The sequence below is a fragment of the Aotus nancymaae genome, unplaced genomic scaffold, assembly GCF_030222135.1.
Source record: "Aotus nancymaae isolate 86718 unplaced genomic scaffold, 86718_ANA_hifiasm-v0.15.2.pri h1tg000053l, whole genome shotgun sequence".
NCBI lineage: Eukaryota > Metazoa > Chordata > Mammalia > Primates > Aotidae > Aotus > Aotus nancymaae.
The window spans coordinates 1,064,370-1,083,600 of NW_026988467.1; the positions used below are offsets into that span (position 1 = coordinate 1,064,370).

At 53.7% G+C, this 19,231-nt stretch overlaps 1 protein-coding gene across 4 annotated transcripts in view; it reads left to right on the plus strand.

The window, feature by feature from the left end:
- DFFB (DNA fragmentation factor subunit beta) overlaps nt 1–18,826 on the plus strand; it is a 31,676-nt gene extending 12,850 nt beyond the window's left edge. For 2 of the 4 annotated variants that reach the window (XM_064363147.1, XM_064363148.1), the window contains 4 exons: nt 1,043–1,122; nt 3,711–3,881; nt 6,235–6,335; nt 16,844–18,826. In XM_064363147.1, coding sequence (XP_064219217.1) covers nt 1,043–1,122; nt 3,711–3,881; nt 6,235–6,335; nt 16,844–17,078 — 587 coding nt within the window. In that variant the 3' untranslated portion in view covers nt 17,079–18,826. Of the gene's footprint in view, nt 1–1,042; nt 1,123–3,710; nt 3,882–6,234; nt 6,395–16,843 lie in introns of all 4 variants that reach the window. The other 2 variants (XR_010337668.1, XR_010337670.1) reach the window with 2 other exon arrangements.
- The last annotated feature ends 405 nt before the right edge of the window (nt 18,827–19,231 follow it).

Consider the following 19,231-nt stretch of genomic DNA (forward strand, 5'->3'; position numbering starts at 1 on the left):
ACCGCACTCTAGTCACTCCACTGCATGTACACACCACACTGTCTATTCACTCCACTGCATGTACACGCCATGCTCTATTCACTCCACTGCATGTACACGCCATGCTCTATTCACTCCACTGCATGTACACACCACACTGTCTATTCACTACACTGCATGTACACACCATGCTCTATTCACTCCACTGCATGTACACACCACGCTCTATTCACTGCACTGCATGTACATGCCAGCTCTATTCACTCCACTGCATGTACACACCACACTCTATTCACTCCACTGCGTGTACACACCACGCTCTATTCACTCCACTGCATGTACACACCACACTCTATTCACTCCACTGCATGTACACACCACACTCTATTCACTCCACTGCATGTACACACCACGCTCTGTCTATTCACTGACACTGGGTTGCTTCCAGCTTCGGGCCTGGCCTTGTAGGCCCATCAGAGGCGATGCTGAAAGACTGCAGCCCTTTTGGGAAAGGAGGGCTTGAGGGCCAGGCAGAAGCTCCTTGGTGGTCTTTCAGGTGCTTCTAACACAAAAACCAAACAAGGACGCTGTGCGTGTCACTATCAGATTACTTCTCAAGGTGGTGCCATCTGGCCGGGTGTGGTTGCTCATGCCTGTCATCCCAGCACTTTGGGAGGCCAAGGCAGGAAGACAGCTTGAGCCCTGGAGTTCAAGACCAGCCTAGGTAACAAAATGAGATCTCATCGCTACAAAAAATAAAAAGTCAGTCAGGTGTGGTGGTGCGTGCCTGTAGTCCCAGCCACTTGGGAGTCTGAGGCAGGAGGATTCCTTGAGTCCAGGAGGTCAAGGCTATAGTGAGCTGTGTTCATGCCACTGTTCTCCAGCCTGGAGGTTAGAGCAAGACCCTGTCTCAAAAAAAGAAAAAAAAGAAAGAAAAGATGAAAAGATGCTTGCAATGTGACCCTCATATTCCGCCCTGCTTGGCACCTGAGCTGGGCAGGACATAGACCTGGAAACCCCTGGCCTCCCCATGGGCTTGGGGATCTTCTTGTTTTCCTTGCAGGCTTGGAGTCTCGATTTCAGAGTAAGTCTGGCTATCTGAGATACAGCTGTGAGAGCCGGATCCGGAGTTACCTGAGAGAGGTGAGCCCGTGTGAGGGTCGGGTATGCTGGACGGGTTTTTGAAGCCAGGCTCTGCGGGCTCTGGAAGCTTGTTGGCCTCACGAGGAGCAGTGGGTGGGGCCACACTCTGTGCTTGCGTGGATCTGGTGGGGCTGCTCTGGTCGGGGAAGCATGTGGACCCCATGCCGCGAGGAGCGTCGGCCTCACTGACTTGTCGGCTTTTTCCCCCGCCCGGTCAGCGCCGGACTTCCCTTCTCGGTGGGATGCTCACACCTGCCGGGGCGGCTGCCCCGGGGTTGGGGCTGCTCTTGCCCATGGCAGGGCAGCATTTTCCCGCAGCGTTGTGTGTTTTGAGTAAAACTGACCTTTGAATGTCTTCACGTGTCAGGCAGTTCACTTCTGACATGCACTTGTCCCAGGCAGCCCCTTGTCTCCGTCCGCCCTTCGCTCTGCCACGTCCCTCCACAGCTGGTCAGTGTCTTCCGTGTCCCGGCCGGCTCATTCATTTCCCTCCCGTGGTGCCGCACGGGCGTCTGACCTGAGACGTGGAAACGGCGAGGGGCGTTCCCTGCACCAGATGCTTTTCAGAGATGATTTGAGTTATTGCTGGGTCTGAGCCCTGCCTTTTAAAACAGACCAGCCCCTCCTTCTCCAGGACAGGAGAGGAAGATCGATGGAGATTTGAGCGTAAAAGCTGTCAGTGGGAACTGCTCTTTGCCTTCAGGGAGAATTCAGCCTTCTGGTCCATTGCCTGGGCCTGATCGCTCTTCTGCTTCCTTCGAACAAAGAAATAGACCGAGATGACAAATGAGGGGCAGAGTGGGGAGTGGGGCCTGTCTCTAATGGTAGAGGTGGCCCCGTTTTGGGCTGGATGTGGTGGCTCACGCCTGTAATCCCAGCACTTTGGGAGGCCAAGGCAGGCAGATCACCTGAGGCCAGGAGTTTGAGATCAGCCTGCCTAACACAGTGAAATCCCGTCTTTACTACAAAAACCAAAAAATTAGCTGAGTGTGGTGGTATATGCCTGTAATCCCAGCTACCTGGGAGGCTGAGGCAGGAGAATTGCTTGAACCCTGGAGTCAGATGTTGCTGTGAGCCAAGATCACGCCGCTGGACTCCAGCCTGGGCAACAGAGTGAGATACTGTCTCAAAAACAAAAAAAAAAAAGAAGGAAAGAAGTGTCCGTGTTCTGGGGTGTGGTTGGTTGCGGGGCCTTGTGTCCCGCTGTGTTGGCTCTGCACAGCTCTCTTCATGGGGGCCAGCACCCATGGAGTCTTTTCACCTGAGCTTGAGCTCATTGGGGTTGGGGAGGGGGACGGTGGTGGCTACTGCCTGCCTCCCCTCCTCCCCCCGGGGGTTCTTCCTGGGCAGCAGTGATGAACATCAGGGCAGACGGGAGAGGATGCCCAGAGCCTGAGTCGTCATTTGCCCAACTGTGACCAAGGTCAGCAGGTGCTAGCAGGGATCTGAGGGTCTAGGCAGCACGCTACAGGTGTAAATCACCCTGTCACCCATATTCCTGTCACCTGTCACCCATCACCTGCCACCCTGTCACCTGCCACCCTGTCACCCAACACCCTGTCATCTGCCACCCATCATCCACCACCTGGCCCTTCTCATGAGCCCATCCTTGGTCTGCAAACCTCTCCACCTTCCTCCCAAAGGTAGAGCCAGCTCTGCCCTCATTTCCGTCCACCCCATCTGAATGTGGGTTTTGTCATCACGTAGCATGCCACGCCACGGTACATCCTTAGTACGTGGAGGGTCCTGTGGAGACCCCGGCGAGGGGTGTCCTGTCCCAGTGCTGCCTGTGCGGTTGACCCTGTGCCGTCAGCCCACCCCTCTGCGGCACAATTGCTAATGCTCCGCCGCACGTCCCGTGTTTTTCTGCGTCTCCTAGAGGTCCTGGTGACTGTCCACATTCCCTTGCATTTCCCAGCCTGCTCCCTGTAGCAGAGCTAACTGATCCCGACACTCTTCCCTGCAGGTGTAATCTTCCATGGACCACTGCCCACCTAACCAGGGTGGGATGGCCGTGGCTGCCTGACTTTATCATCTCATCTTTGTTTCTTCATTTTATTTGAGACAGAGTCTCACTCTGTTGCCCAGGCTGGAGTACGGTGGTGCGATCTTGGCTCACTGCAACTTCCATCTTCCAGGTTCAAGCAGTCCTCCTGCCTCAGCCTCCTGAGTAGCTGGGATTACAGGCATGTGCCACCATGCCTGGCTAATTTTTTGTAATTTTAGTAGAAACATTGTTTTACCTTGTTGGCCAGGCTGGTCTCAAACTCCTGACCTCGAGGGATCTGCCAGCCTCGGCCTCCCAGAATGCTGTGATTACAGGCGTGAGCCACCGCGCCTGGCCCGTTATCTCATCTAAGTCTTACCCAGCCTGGGGGCTGGTGTGGTTCCCTCCATTTCACAGGTCAGAGTCTCCCAGGGTGGGACAGCCCAGCAGTGGCCAGGAAGCCACGTGAACTCAGACCCTCTGACCCGAGGACTGTGCTTGGGCAGGGTCTCGGAGGGCCGTGGAATGGGATGGATTGAGAGCTGGTGCGGGTTTCAGGGCGCCGTGTGCCAGGCTCAGCGCCCTTCCTTGGTTCCTCCAGGTGAGCTCCTACCCCTCCATGGTGGGTGCGGAGGCTCAGGAGGAATTCCTGCGGGTCCTCGACTCCATGTGCCAGAAGCTCCGGTCTGTGCAGTATAACGGTAGCTACTTTGACAGAGGAGCCAAGGGTGGCAGCCGTCTCTGCACGCCGGAAGGCTGGTTCTCCTGCCAGGTGAGCTGTGTGCCTTTTATCCTGGGGCCACCAGGCTGGCCTGCAGAGCGCAGCCTGCCTGGGGCGAGGCGGGAGGGGACCTTCAGTCCTTGGCCTGCCTGGGCAAAGCCTTGTGAAGAGATGCAGCCTTCACATTCCTGGGGAGGGTGGCAGGGTCTCAGCCAGTGCCTCTCAAGCTCCAGTGCACACAGGCGTCTCTGGGGTGCCTGCAAAGGGCTCCAGGGCCCCATCCAGGGCGTGTCCCCATAGGGCTGGGCAGCGTCTCAGTCAGCTCTGGCTGCCGTAACAGATGACCCTGGCTGGAACAGCAGCCGTTACTGCTCACGGTTCTGGAGGCTGGAAGCCAGGCCCGCGCTCCCCTGCTGCCTTCCCACGTGTCCCTTCTGCACCATGCAGGCGTGGTGTAGCCACAAGTGGTGATGCTTCTGTGTCTCTGGCGAGTCCCGGGCACACCCTGGCTCCATGGTGTGGGAAGCAACTTGAGGCGCCTCTTGGCGTCTGCAAACTGCAGCTGTGATCCCAGTAAGGTCCCCTGATGCCCATGATCTTCCGAGCGACACTCAGTGGGTCTGGCGGCAGGGGCTGGGTGGTGGGCGTGGCCTCCGGTGGCTTCTTCCCAGCGGACAAGGCTCCTTGCTGCTACTGCCAGTTAGATCCTTCTGGGGTGATGGCCTCTGACCATAAAGACACGTCTTCCAAGTTGGCTTAACGTTTAGACTTTGCAGTGTGGTTGCTCAACGTTCACTGAGTACTTGCCTTGCGCCTGGCATGGTGTAAGGGGCTGGGACAGGAAGAGGAAAAGCCCTTCATCCCTGATGGCAGGGTGAGTCCCGCACACTGGAAGGTGAAAGACGTGAGAGCCAGGCAGAGGAGGCCCCGGGGCCACAGGAGCTGCAACCAGCGTCCTGGGTGCTAGGGCCGGTCATGAGCGGCCCCAGGGACTGGGTGGGGCTTTAGGGCGGGTTGACTGGTGGGTGGGGAGCAAAAGTGGGCTGGGAGGGGCCAAATGGCCAGGCATGGCAGTGGGACCCAGTGGGCTCTGCTCGGGAGGCTGTGAGTCCCTGGTGTGATGGGGGCACAGAGTGAGGTGGGCACCGGGGCTCCAGGCCTGTGCTGTGCAGATGTCTGTGCATGAATGATTGTGCTGAGTGCTGGGCTACAGACCACAGGGAAGAGGGCAGCCGCGGATTCGCATGTCAGTGAGGCGGCCCTGCCTCCGCACTGGGATCACAGGGAAACATCAGGAAGCCTCGGGGAGTGGCTGGAAAGGGGGCATCTGGTGCCTGGGTCCCTGCTTCTCACGTGCTGGCCCTGCCCTGGGCAAGTCAGCACCTTCCTGGCCTCACATCCTGTGAGGTGGGGGTGCTGGTGTGTGATCGCAGGGGTAGCAGTGACAATAACTTCCTTGTCCTCCTTGGAAACTCAGAACATAATGTTAGGGGTAATGTGGGAAAAAGAAAGATCTGATTCCAAAGACAGAACTCTTCATCTCCCTAAAGCAGCACACCATGGATCGCGCTCACCCCCCATGAGGCCTCTCAGTAAGATCACCTGACTTGGTGTGTTAGGCTGTGTTTGCATTGCTATAAAGAAATAGAGAATGGGTCATTTATAAGAAAAGAGGCTTAATTGGCTCACGGTTCACCAGGCTGCACAGGAAGCATGGCGGTGGCATCTGCTCGGCTTCCGGGGGGCCTCAGGAAACTTACATGTGTGGTGGGAGGGGAAGTAGGAGCATGCATGTCTCGGGTGGTGGGGGCAGGAGCGAGTGCAGGAGTGAGGGGTGGGCGCGACACGCTTTTAAACCAGATCTCAGGAGGCCTCACGGTGTCGAGGGCAGCGCCGAGGGGATGGTGCTAAACCCTTCCTGAGAAATCCACCCTGTGATCCATCACTCCCACCAGGCCCCGCCTCCCATCCTGGGGACAACATTTCAACAGGAGCTCTGGGTGGGGCTGCACGTCCAAAGCATGTCGCTTGGTGATAGAGATGGCATAGGAGACTCACTCTCGCTGGGCGCGGTGGCTCACGCCTGTAATCCCAGCACTTTGGGAGGCCGAGGCGGGTGGATCACCAGGTCAAGAGATTGAGACCATCCTGGCCAACATGGTGAAACCCTGTCTCTACTAAAAATACAAAAGTTAGCTGGGTGTGGTGGTGCGCACCTGTAGTCCCAGCTACTCAGGAAGCTGAGGTAGGAGAATCACTTGAACCTGGGAGGCGGAGGTTGCAGTGAGCTGAGATCACGCCACTGCACTCCAGCCTGGCAACAGAGCGAGACTCCGTCTCAAAAAAACAAAAAACAAAAAGAGACTCACTTCCTGGCCTTCCCTTGCTCTCTTTTTGCCCCCAGGGTCCCTTCGACATGGACGGCTGCTTGTCGAGACACTCCATCAACCCCTACAGCAACAGGGAGAGCAGGATCCTCTTCGGTACCTGGAACCTGGATCACGTGTAAGCTCGCAGAGCAGGGCCAGACCTGAGAGCGCCTGCCGGGCCCTGGCCCTGCCACGGTGTTGCCTCCTTGGGTTTCAAGGGCTGCGCCCGTGTTACAGCTCGGGGAAGGGGTGCCTGGCGGCAGCATGGGGGTCTACTGAGCAGGCACACACCATTCCTTCCACCGTCAGTATGGGTGCCTGACCCGGGGCCATCCCTCCTGTCCCCTCCAGTCCTCCCTCTGGATGGAACTGGTGGGCAGCATCCTTTCCCAGAACACAGGGCCCAGCCCTCGGCTGTCAGAGGTTCTGAACCTCTGAGTTGGAACCAGGGTGAGCTCAGAAAGCGGGAGCTCCCGGTGTTATGATAATAAGAGTGTTTTTCCCTTTTCCTTCTTCTTTTAGAGAGGGAGTCTTGCTCTGTGGCCCAGGTTAAAGTGCAGTGGCAGGATCATGGCTCACGGAAGCCTTGAACTCCTGGCCTCAAGTGATCCTCCTGCCTCAGCCTCCTGAGTTGCTGGGACCACAGGTGCTCGCCAGCAGGCCTGGCTGGCTTATTTTGTGGAACCAGCATGAGCAGAAGTCTCGGCTAGCCAGGCGTGTTTCATACCCACACGAGCTCAATGGCTCTAACAGACGGGCGGATGGAAAACTTCATTCTTTTCAGCCAGGACGCCTTCCTTGACTCTAACTGTAGCCTTGCCGTTGCTTTTTGAAGACAGAAACCTTCAAATGCCTTTAAAATGGCTGTACAGGATGAGCGTCCCCAATCTGAAAATTGGAACTCTGAAGTGCTCCAAAATCCAAAACGTTTTGAGTACCAACATGACGCTCAAAGGAAATGCTCACTGGGGCATTTAGGATTTGGGATTTTTTTTTTTTTTTAAGATGGAGTTTCCCTCTTGTTGCCCAGGCTGGAGTGCAATGGTGCAATCTCAGCTCACTGCAACCTCTGCCTCCTGGGTTCAAGCGATTGTCCTGCCTCAGCCTCGCGAGTAGCTGGGATTACAGGTGCGTGCCACCACACCCGGCTAAGTTTGTATGTTTAGTAGAGATGGGGTTTCTCCATGTGGGTCAGGTTGTTCTCAAACTCCCAACCTCAGGTGATCCGCCCTCCTCGGCCTCCCATAGTGCTGGGATTACAGGTGTGAGCCACCACACCCGGCCGGATTTAAGATTTCTTTAAGGATGTCTAACTAGTCAGCATAATGTAAATATTCCAAAATCCTAAAAAAATCCCAAATCCAAAACACTGTGGTCCCCAGGATTTCAGATGGGGATACTCAGCCTTTTCGGAGCACGATTTTTTTAAACTATGTGAAACACTTAGTCATAGCTGAGCTTCTACCCTGTCCACACTCAGCCCTACACCTGGTGCCAAGGAAGACACTCTTGTGAAAGGTGTGCATGCCCTTCAGAGCCCTGTCGCTGCACCTTTACCATGTGCGTGAGTTTAACACACACACGTGTGCGGCATCCACTCTGTCGTCTGCAGAGCCCTGTCGCTGCACCTTTCCCACACACGTGAGTTTAACACACACGTATGCGGCGTCCACGCTGTCGTCTGCAGAGCCCTGTCGCTGCACCTTTACCACAAGCGTGAGTTTAACACACACATGTGCGGCGTCCACGCTGTCGTCTGCAGAGCCCTGTCGCTGCACCTTTCCCACACGCGTGAGTTTAACACACACACATGTGCGGCGTCCACAGCCCTGTCGCTGCACCTTTCCCACACGCGTGAGTTTAACACACACACATGTGCGGCGTCCACTCTGTGGTCTGCAGAGCCCTGTCGCTGCACCTTTCCCACACGCGTGAGTTTAACACACACACATGTGCGGCGTCCACTCTGTCGTCTGCAGAGCCCTGTCGCTGCACCTTTACCACACGCGTGAGTTTAACACACACACATGTGCGGCGTCCACGCTGTCGTCTGCAGAGCCCTGTCGCTGCACCTTTCCCACGCGCGTGAGTTTAACACACACGTGTGCGGCGTCCACTCTGTCGTCTGCAGAGCCCTGTTGCTGCACCTTTCCCACACACGTGAGTTTAACACACACGTGTGCGGCGTCCACTCTGTCGTCTGCAGAGCCCTGTCGCTGCACCTTTCCCACACACGTGAGTTTAACACACACGTGTGCGGCGTCCACGCTGTCGTCTGCAGAGCCCTGTCGCTGCACCTTTCCCACACGCGTGAGTTTAACACACACGTGTGCGGCGTCCACGCTGTCGTCTGCAGAGCCCTGTCGCTGCGCCTTTACCATGTGCGTGAGTTTAACACACACGTGTGCGGCATCCACTCTGTCGTCTGCTGAGCCCTGTCGCTGCGCCTTTCCCACATGCGTGGGTTTAACACACACGTGTGCGGCATCCACTCTGTCGTCTGCAGAGCCCTGTCGCTGCACCTTTCCCACACACGTGAGTTTAACACACACGTGTGCGGCGTCCACTCTGTCGTCTGCAGAGCCCTGTCGCTGCACCTTTACCACAAGCGTGAGTTTAACACACACGTGTGCGGCGTCCACTCTGTCGTCTGCAGAGCCCTGTCACTGCACCTTTGCCACACGCGTGAGTTTAACACACACACATGTGCGGCGTCCACTCTGTCGTCTGCAGAGCCCTGTCGCTGCACCTTTCCCACAAGCGTGAGTTTAACACACACGTGTGCGGCGTCCACGCTGTCGTCTGCAGAGCCCTGTCGCTGCACCTTTCCCACAAGCGTGAGTTTAACACACACACATGTGCGGCGTCCACGCTGTCGTCTGCAGAGCCCTGTCGCTGCACCTTTACCACACGCGTGAGTTTAACACACACATGTGTGGCATCCACGCTGTCATCTGCAGTGTGCCTTTCATTGCACGCTATGCTATGGTGACACGTGTAGATTTGGCACATTCATTTTAGCAGGTGCAGAACACTTCGCTTTTTGAATAGGCTCTAATTTTAACATCTTTCCATACTGGTGGGCATTTAGGTTATTTCCGAGTTCCCATCATTATAAAAGTCCCTGGGATGAATACCCTGTGGGATGAACCCATATGGTCTGGTTCCGTGCTATTTCAAGTGTGGTCTCTTTAAAGCCTTAGCAACATCTGGGAGCTGGATGGAAATTCAGATCCTCAGGCCCCATCCAGATGTGACATTGAGGTGTGTGTCCTAGCATGGGCAAGATGGCTCAGTGTCTGAGCTTGAGTACCTCGTGCTGGGTCCTAATGACACTGCTGTCCCCTCTCTGAGCCTCGCCAGGCTGCTCTCCCGAGTGTCCCAGCCTCCACACTCACCTGGGCCTGACTCCTCAGCCCAGCAGAATCCTGCCTCGGTGTGAGTTCATGCTGTCCCGGGTTCTAGGTGCCACTTGGTGTCATTGGGCGCTTTTGCATTTCCCCATCCTGATAGGTGAGACAGATTCTCTTGCTTGAACTGGATTTTCCTGATGACTAGGAAGGCTGAGCTTCTCCTTCCATGTCTGTGGCCGCCTGTATCTTTGGTGTTCTCTTTTGCTCGTTCTGTGTTGGGCTGCGGTCTTATTTGTGGGCATGCTTTACACATTCTGGGTATGTTAATTCTATGATATCTTTTATCACAGGTTTTATTTATGTATTTATTTTTTGAAATGGAGTCTTGCTCTGTCACTCAGGCTGGAGTGCAGTGGCACCATCTCAGCTCACTGCCACCTCTGCCTCCCTGGTTCAAGCGATTCTCCTGCCTCAGCCTCCCGAGTATCTGGGATTACAGGTGTGCACCACCACACCTGGCTAATTTTTGTATTTTTTTAGTAGAGACAGGGTTTTGCCATGTTGGCCAAACTGGTCTCAAACTCCTGACCTCAGGTGATCTTCCCAGCTTGGCTTCCCAAAGTGCTGGGATTATAGGGATGAGCCACCACACCCGACCCACGACCAGTTGTAATAAATGGTGTTGTGCTCAGACGTTCCCGTTGTGTGTTAGGAAATCCTGCCCTGCCCTGTTTATCCTGAAGAGCTTCTCCTACTCTCTTCTCTGCTGCTTTGCTGGACCCTTGCGATATGCACCAAGTACCCAGAGATGTTTCCTCCCGTCTGTCTCAACGCTCTTGTCCTTTTCAAGACCATCGCGGGTGGGGACGTCAATCTAGGGGACACAGCCAGCATTGACAGAATGAAATAGGCCATCCTAGAACAGAGCACAGATGAAAACAGCAGAAGGCACAGCGTGAGTCAGAGGAATGTTTCACGAAGTGTTTGTTGCGGTTTTATTTTCTCTGGCTCTTCCTAAATATGAATACTTACACACAGATGAGTGCGTTGGGTTTTCATTAAAAATGTAGTTTTTAGCACCAGTTATTGGAAAGTGGCAGAGACACTGGTCTGTTTGCCACAGGCCTGCCCTGGCGTTTGTGGGTCTTGACACCATGTGCCACATGTTTAAATATTTGAGAATCAAAAGCTAACAAACTATGAAATAAAATACGTGCTGTCCCCCACCTGCACTTAGGTATGATCATGGCTGGGGAGGACTGAGAATTTGCAGGCCTCTTCCAGTTCTGGGACGTGCAGGGCAGTGGAGCCCAACCGTGGCCGGCCAGCTGCAGCCTGCTCCTTCTCTTCCCACCCTCAGCACCACCTCACGCCCCCGGCCTGCACACAGAGCGTCCAGGCTTGGAACACCCTCCTCCTCGGGCTGAAGGGTGCAGGCCCTGGGGCTCAGCCTGTCTGAGGAGGATGGCCTGGTCCAGGGCCCGTGCAGCTCAGGGGCCCCTGGGCAGAAGGCTGCACTGGTAATGCCCTTGTGGGCTCAGGGTGGGCCTGACTCCTCAGCCCAGCAGAATCCTGCCAGCAGTGGGAGGGCTGTGGTGGGCGGGGCCGGGAAAGCTCCTCTTTCCTGGAACCCTAGGGACGTTTCCCACAGGGTCCTCACGGCCCCTGCCAGCCCTGCCGCGGGGGAGCTTTCCCTTCTGTCTCCTCACAGCCATCTTTGGCCCTTTACTTCCCTTTGTTAACCTGTTTTTGTTTTTTTTTTTAATTCCTACCTTCTACCTTTTTGGGTTTCTCCTTGCTTATTCATTAGTTCCTGTCTCTTTTGTATTCTAGCCTATGTTTAAGGCACTTTCTCCTAGGGCTGCATGAGCTGCGATTTGGGAGTTCAGTTTTTTGTTTTCTTGTTTTTGTTTTTGAGGCAGAGTCTCGCTCTGTCACCCAGGCTGGGGTGCAGTGGTATGATCTCGGCTCACTGCAACCTCTACCTTCTGGGATCAAGCGATTTTCATGCCTCAGCCTCCTGAGTAGCTGGGATTACAGGCACCCGCCACCACGCCCGGCTAATTTTTGTATTTTTGGTAGAAACAGGGTTTCACCATGTTGGCCAGGCTGGTCTCGAACTCCTGACCTCAAGTGATCCACCTGCCTTGGCCTCCCAAAGTGCTGGGATGACAGGTGCGGGCCACCGCGCCCGGCTGGAGTTGTTTTGAGACTGCATGATCATGGTTTTGTTTTTGATCCATGAAGTTTCCAGAAGTCGTTTTAGTCTCCACACGTTTTCATGTTTGTGTTCGGGGACCCGTGTTCCTGCCTGCCTCTTGTGGTCAGTTTTTGTAACTGCTCAGGCTTTGTAGATGCTCACAGCGCTCAGCGCCCCAGCTCCGCCGTGCTGGATTCAGATTCTGTGCCGGCTTTCTCTGGGTCCTGCGGCGTTTCCACCCCTTTCCTTCGGCCCTTTATGCACCATTAGGTTTGGGGTTATCTCCTGTTAGCCAAGGGGACGGCCTTTTGTCTTCATCTAACCTGAGACTCCGTCGCTCAGCCGCAGCTTGAACCTGCTGCAGGTGTTGTGACAGCAGCTGCGTCCTAGAATGTGACTCTGTGGGGTCCCTTGCTCTCAGCTGTGTCTCCAACGTGTGGGACAGAGTCTGGCCATGGTGGCCACTCTGTTGCCCAGGCTGGAGTGCAGTGGCACGACTTTGGCTCACTGCAACCTCCACTTCTCAGGTTCAAGCAATTCTTGTGCCTCAGCCTCCTGAGTAGCTGGGATTACAGGTGCCTGCCACTATGCCTGGCTAATTGTCATATTTTTAGTAGAGACGGGGTTTCACCGTCTTGGCCAGGCTGGTCTTGAACTCCTGACCTCATGATCCACCCTCCGAGGCCTCCCAAAGTGCTGGGATTATAGGCATGAGCCATGTGTGGAGACTACAATGACTTCTGGAAACTTCATGGATCAAAAACAAAACCATGATCATGCACTCTCAAAACAACTCCAGCCGGGCGCGGTGGCCCACACCTGTCATTCCAGCACTTTGGGAGGCCAAGGCAGGTGGATCACTTGAGGTCAGGAGTTCGAGACCAGCCTGGCCAACATGGTGAAAGCCTGTTTCTACCAAAAATACAAAAATTAGCCGGGCATGGTGGCCAACACACGTAATCCCAACTACTGGGGAGGCTGAGGCATGAAAATTGCTTGAACCCAGGAGGTAGAGGTTGCAGTGAGCCGAGATCATGCCATTGCACCCCAGCCTGGATGACAGAGCGAGACTCTGCCTCAAAAACAAAAACAAGAAAACAAAAAACTGAACTCCCAAATCGCAGCTCATGCAGCCCTAGGAGAAAGTGCCTTAAACATAGGCTAGAATACAAAAGAGACAGGAACTAATGAATAAGCAAGGAGAAACCCAAAAAGGTAGAAGGTAGGAATTAAAAAAAAAAACAAAAACAGGTTAACAAAGGGAAGTAAAGGGCCAAAGATGGCTGTGAGGAGACAGAAGGGAAAGCTCCCCCGCGGCAGGGCTGGCAGGGGCCGTGAGGACCCTGTGGGAAACGTCCCTAGGGCTCCAGGAAAGAGCAGCTACCAGCCAGAAGGAGAGCCCTCACCAGAGCCCAGCACCTGCTCTCGGACTTCCGGCCTCCAGAGCTGAGAGAGTAAATACTCAGTCTGTGGTATTTTGCTATGGTAGCCGGAGCAGACTGAGACAGTCCTATATCGTTCCCGAATTCTCTCTTCAGCTGTTAATGTGTTCCTTCTCTCTGCCGAGTACTTACTTTTTTGGTTAAAACGAGCCTATTTTATGCCAGTCTGTTTTCATTAATTCCATTTCTTTTTAATGACTTTAATCATTAACCATGCATTTTAAGCATGTTTATTTTTGATCATATGCTAAAGAATTCAGCCTTGCCCACAGAGAGGTCTGGCATTTGTTCTTGACCGCTGGGAGGTAAAATCCGAAGCCTTGAAATGTCTTGCCTGGTAGGAGTGTCTTCACCTGGGGACCTTGGCCACTGGATAGTTTAATGGGGTGATTTAGAGTGGGGGCTTTGGGTCAGCTTGACCTCTAGAGGGTTTGAGGTGGAGGTTGGCCCATAGGCCATCAGCCATGTCTGTGTGAGCCCCAGGAAAGGCTGGCACCCAGGCCCAGTGAGCTTCCTGGTTGGCAGCGTCATCACGGGGGGCTGTGGAAGTTAGTGCTGGCCGTGACTCCATAGGGAGGGGACAGCTGGAAGAGGTGGGGTTGGAACCTTCCTGGACCGCCCCATGTGCCTCCTGACCTTGGCTGGTTTTCATCTGCAGCTGTACGAAAGGATAATCTTGAGTCTAACTGCTTGCTGGAGCATCTGCCAGTCCTTTTGGGGAGCTGTGGAGTCTGAGTTGGCCTCGGACCCCTCCCCCGTAGTTGGTGGCAGGAGTGAGGGTCCTCCTGGACTGTGCTGGGCTCTGAAGGGTCTGTTGTGTGGGTGGCCCTCTGCCGCTGCTGTGTCGGCCCCTCCTGCTGGTGGAGCCCTCTGCTGCTGTGTGTCGGGCTCGGAGCTCGATTCAGCGGGAGGTGTTTCCTGTAGGTCTCTGTGCTCCTGTGTGTCACAGGCCCTCAGCGTGGCTCTTCGTGGGTTCGCGTTTGACTCCTGCAGATGCCCGGCGTTTCCTGCCGTTTCTGGCTTGTGGTTCCCTGCCTTGCTGGCCGTGTACTCTGGGCCGTACACCCTGCGCTCCGTGGATGACTGTGGAAGGTGGGGACAGGAACGCACTCCCAGCGTCCACACCCTGTGTGCTCTCCTGCCTACTCTCCCCACACTGAATTCAGGCTTGTCCATGTGACACCAGTGAATGGGACACTGAGCTAAGAGAGGCCTGGAAAGCGCTCTTGTAGGGGACTCGTCCCCTCTGAACACTGCTGTCGCCCTGTGAGGGAGCCTGCCCTGGCCCCTTCAGGATGGGGGAGGAGAGGGGAGAAGGGCCCAGCCCCAGGCCAGCCCCCAGCAGACGCAGCCCCCGAGTGCACCAGGCAACACCACAGAAGACCCCCCAGGCCACCTCCGGAAACCACTGCGTTTTGTGGTGGCTGCTTCTGCAGCACTAGGTGACAGGTTCAGTGGGTTTCCTTTCCTCTTACCCAAGCCCTGGACTCAGCTCAAGCTTTTCTATCCCCCTTAATGGCTATGGCGGGGTCTCAGCCCCACTTCTTTGTCTTTCTGGGGTCCCCTGGGCCTGTAGCAGGGACTGGAGCCCTGGTGAGCTCCTGGACCATAGCTTGCCTGTGTGCATGTATTTCTCTGGGTTTCTGGCAGGTGGGGAGCCCCTTTCTTTTGATCCCAACTAGGTATTTTAACAAGGTGACTTTTGGCAGGGCGTGGTGGCTCACGCCTGTAATCTCAGCACTGTGGGAGGTGGAAGTGGGTGGATCATCTGAGGTCAGGAGTTCAAGACCAGCCTGGCTAACATGGTGAAACCCCATCTCTATTAAAAATACAAAAATTAGCTGGGTGTGGTGGCACACGCCTGGAACCCCAGCTCCTCAGGAGGTTGAGGCAGGAGAATTGCCTGAACCCAGGAGGTGGACGTTGCCACGAGCCAGGATTGTGCCACTGCGCTCCAGCTCAGGCAACAGAGCAAGACTGTTTCCAAAAAAAAAAAAATGCGACTTTTGCTCAGCATTTCTGTGGGCTATAGGGAGAGGGGTCTGCGTCAGTTTAGCCCACCACCCACCATAAGCCCTCCTGGCCATGGGGTCTCTAATCCCGCCTCGCCAGTTTGCAAGCTCATACACTTGTTACTATAGTCTTCCAAACGGTTTATAAGTGAAACAGCAATATCATGTTGTGCGTGTGTGTGTGTGTGCGCGCGCGTGTGTTTTGGGACAGTCTGGCTCTGTCACCGAGGCTAGAAGGCAGTGGCGCGATCTTGGCTCACTGCAACCTCTGCCTCCCAGGTTCAAGCGATTTTTGTGCCTCAGCCTCCTGAGTAGTAGCTGGGATTACAGGCATGTGCCACAATGCCTGGCTAATATTTTTGTATTTTTTGTAGAGGTGGGGTTTCACTATGTTGGTCAGGCTGGTCTCAAACTCCTGGCCTCAAGTGATTGCCCACTTCAGCCTCTCAAAGTGTTAGAATTACAGGCGTGAGCCCCCGTGCCTGGCCTTATCTAGTATTCTGTTTGTTTTTTGAGATGGAGTCTCATTCCATTGCCCAGGCTGGAGTGCGGTGGCGCAGTCTCTGCTCTCTGCAACCTCTGCCTCCAGGGTTCAAGTGATTCTCCTGTTTCAGCCTCTCAAGCAGCTAGGATTACAGGTGTGCACCACCACGCCCAGCTAATTTTTGTATTTTTAGTAGAGATGAGGCTTTGACATGTTGGCCAGGCTGGTCTTGAACTCCTGACGTCAGGTGATCTGCCCGCCTTAGCCTCCCAAAGTTCTGGGATTACAGGCGTGAGCCACTGTGTCTGGCCTCGTATAGTTTTTTAAACAGACATACATATATGCGTATAATGGTATAAGATTAGGACTCGAAGGAAAAATAGCAAACCCTTAATAGCGATTACCTCTGAGGAGAAGGAGGGACATGAGATTACAAGTGGTGTCAAAGTGACTTCAGCTTCCTTTATAGGGCTGTTTGTAGAATTTTCACGTCCTGTCATGTAATTTGTTTGGGATAAATCTATATGTAGATGAAACGTGGAGGCAGTTAAGCCAGTTGTTGATGGTGGGCGACTGTAAGTGGTGGGGAGGTGGTTGACCCCCTTTATTTTCCGTGTCCTTTTCGGTATTCCGAACAGTGACACAAGTCAGGTGTTTTTTTTTTTTTTTTTTTGAGAAGGAGTCTCGCTCTGTTGCCCAGTCTGGAGTGCAGTGGCGTAAGCTCGGCTCACTGCAACCTCTGCCTCCCAGGTTCAAGCGATTCTCCTGCCTCAGCCTCCCAAGTAGCTGGGATTACAGGCACCCACCACCACGGCCAGCTAATTTTTGTATTTTTAGTAGAGACGGGGTTTCACTGTGTTGGCAAAGTTGGTCTCGAACTCCTGACTTCAAGATCCATCTGCCTTGGCCTCCCAAAGTGCTGGGATTATAGGCATGAGCCACTGCATGCGGCCACAGGTCAAGTTTTAAAAAGTAAGATGAACAAAGCTGCCTGCATCAGGCTCTGCTAGACAGACCCGGCCAGCAGGCGCGGTCGCGTTTCCGTGATGGCACTTAGGGAGCGGGCGAAGAGTTGTGACTGCAGTGCGCTGCTGTGACCTGTTGCCTGTGGCGCGTGACCACAGAAAATGATGCCTCTAACCTTACTTTGCAGCATAGAAAAAAAACGCGCCATCATTCCTACGCTGGTGGAAGCAGTTAAGGAACAAGACGGAAGAGAAGTGGACTGGGAGTATTTTTATGGCCTGCTTTTTACCTCGGAGAACCTAAAATTGGTGCACGTCGTCTGCCATAAGAAAACCACCCACAAGCTCAGCTGTGACCCGAACAGAATCTACAAACGCCAGACAAGGCTGAAGAGGAAGCGGCCCGTGCGAAAGCGCCAGTGACGTGCACACCGCGCTCCCGTGTTTGCTGAGGCCTGACGTGCGCATAATTTTAACAGGTGCCTTTTTTTTTTTTTTGGTCACTCCAATAGCTCCTGGAAAAATCCTTAAAAAACATTTCCTGTAAATCTGATTTCAGTACCTTTCCGAATCTTATTATTTTTTTTTTTTGGAGATGGAGTTTCACTTTTGTTGATCAGGCTGGAGTGTAGTGGCGTGAACTTGGCTCACTGCAACCTCTGCCTCTCAGGTTCAAGTGATTTTCCTGCCTCAACCTCCCAAGTAGCCGGGATTACAGGCATGTGCCACCATGCCTGGCTAATTTTTGTATTTTTAGTAGAGACTGGGTTTCACCATGTTGGTCAGGCTGGTCTCGAACTCCTGACCTCAGGTGATCCACCCACCTCAGCCTCCCAAAGTGCTGGGATTACAGGCGTGAGCCACCACGCCTGGCCTGAATCATTTTTTATACCTTCTGACAGCCCAACTTCTAGAGGACAGCTTTGGGGTCCCCACTGGATGTCTGTGAGTTCCTGGTCGTACCGGTCAGTAGGGATGAGAACGGCCTCTGTGCTGAGGAATTCTTCTGTTCTCTGGTTTTCCAGTATTTGGTTTGCCCCTATAGTGTGGTCACCATACTAAAACTGTCCTGGCTGAAGGTGGCCGCTCTGGCCTGGAGGGACTAGTTGATTATGCATCAGCTCTGCTGAGTCTCCATTTCCATGGCCAATGGGCAGCTCCATCCTTCTTGACTCTTCCAAATGCCCAAAAGAGAGCGTCTGAGGGTAAGATGTTTGGGGGTCAGCATTCGGGGTAAGATGTATGTTCTTCCCCATAAAGAATATACAAGGACATTCACCGCTGAATTTTTTTGTTTGTTTTTTTTGGTCTTTTTGAGACAGGGTCTCACTCTGCTGTCCAGGCTAGAGTGCAGTGGCGTGGTCTTGGCTCACTGCAACCTCTGCCTGCTGGGTTCAAGCGATTCTCCTGCCTCAGCTTCCTAAGTAGCTGGGATAACAGGTGCCTACCACCACAGCTGGCTAATTTTTGTATTTTTAGTAGAGGTGGGATTTCGCCATGTTGGCCAGGCTGGTCTTGAACTCCTGGACGTCTGTGAGTTCAGGTCATCTGCCCACCTTGGCCTCCCAAAGTGCTGGGATTATAGGTGTGAGCATCACGCCTGGCATGCTGAATTGTGGCAAAAAGTAGGAAACTTCCCAACGTCTATGAATAGGGGCATTCACTATTCTGTTGAACCGCATGAAACTGCCATTTTTCTAGGCCAAAAATGGTCAGCTATCATTAATTTCATGATTTACCCGGATACATTTCCATAGTGCAAACTATGTCCCAGTTTCAAGCTTTTATGAGGAAAGTGTTTCTGTGTAGAAACTGGAAGCTCTTCAGTGCACCAGCAGCTGAACTCTGCTCTGTTTATCAGAGTTACCATCATCTCAGATGATATGGAGCTCATGTTAGCAGTGCGGGCGGCAGGTGGCCGGCACGCAGACAGTCTGGAAGGAAACACAGCGACCTCAACAGCACTGATCCTGGGGGACACGGGGGTGGGACCGGATGACAGAGGGCTCGTTTTCTAAATCATGTATTTTATGATACTTGAATTTTTTGAAATGGGCATTTATTTTATAACATGTTAAAATGTACTTTTTAAAAACAGTCATTTTGTAATACTTGAATTTTTACATCTGTCGTATAATCAGGAAAAGCAATAAAGATTTTTCAAAAATAGACATATCAAAAAAGTTTGGAGTCACTGAGAATGCTGAAAATAAGGATGAAAATTGGGAGTCCGTGTTGTTTTACAGATTGACTTCAGTTGCTAAGGCTGTCACAGCTGTCACAGCTCACCGCAGCCTTGACCTCCCCAGGCCCAGGTGATCCTCCCACCTCAGCCCCGAATAGCTGGGACTACAGGTGCACATCCGTATGCCTGGCTAATTACATTTTCTTCACAGAGCTAGAGCAATACCTTAGAATGAGCGAGTCCTGTGTGGGGAATTTCTCGAAGGCCATCTACCGTACGTGGTCTTTATCCGCTCTGATCAGGGAAGGACAAACAGTGGGAGAGCTGGGGCCTGGGAGCCAACGGGCCTGGTTCCTCTTCTCAGCCTGAAGAAGTCTCTGGAGCCAGCAGA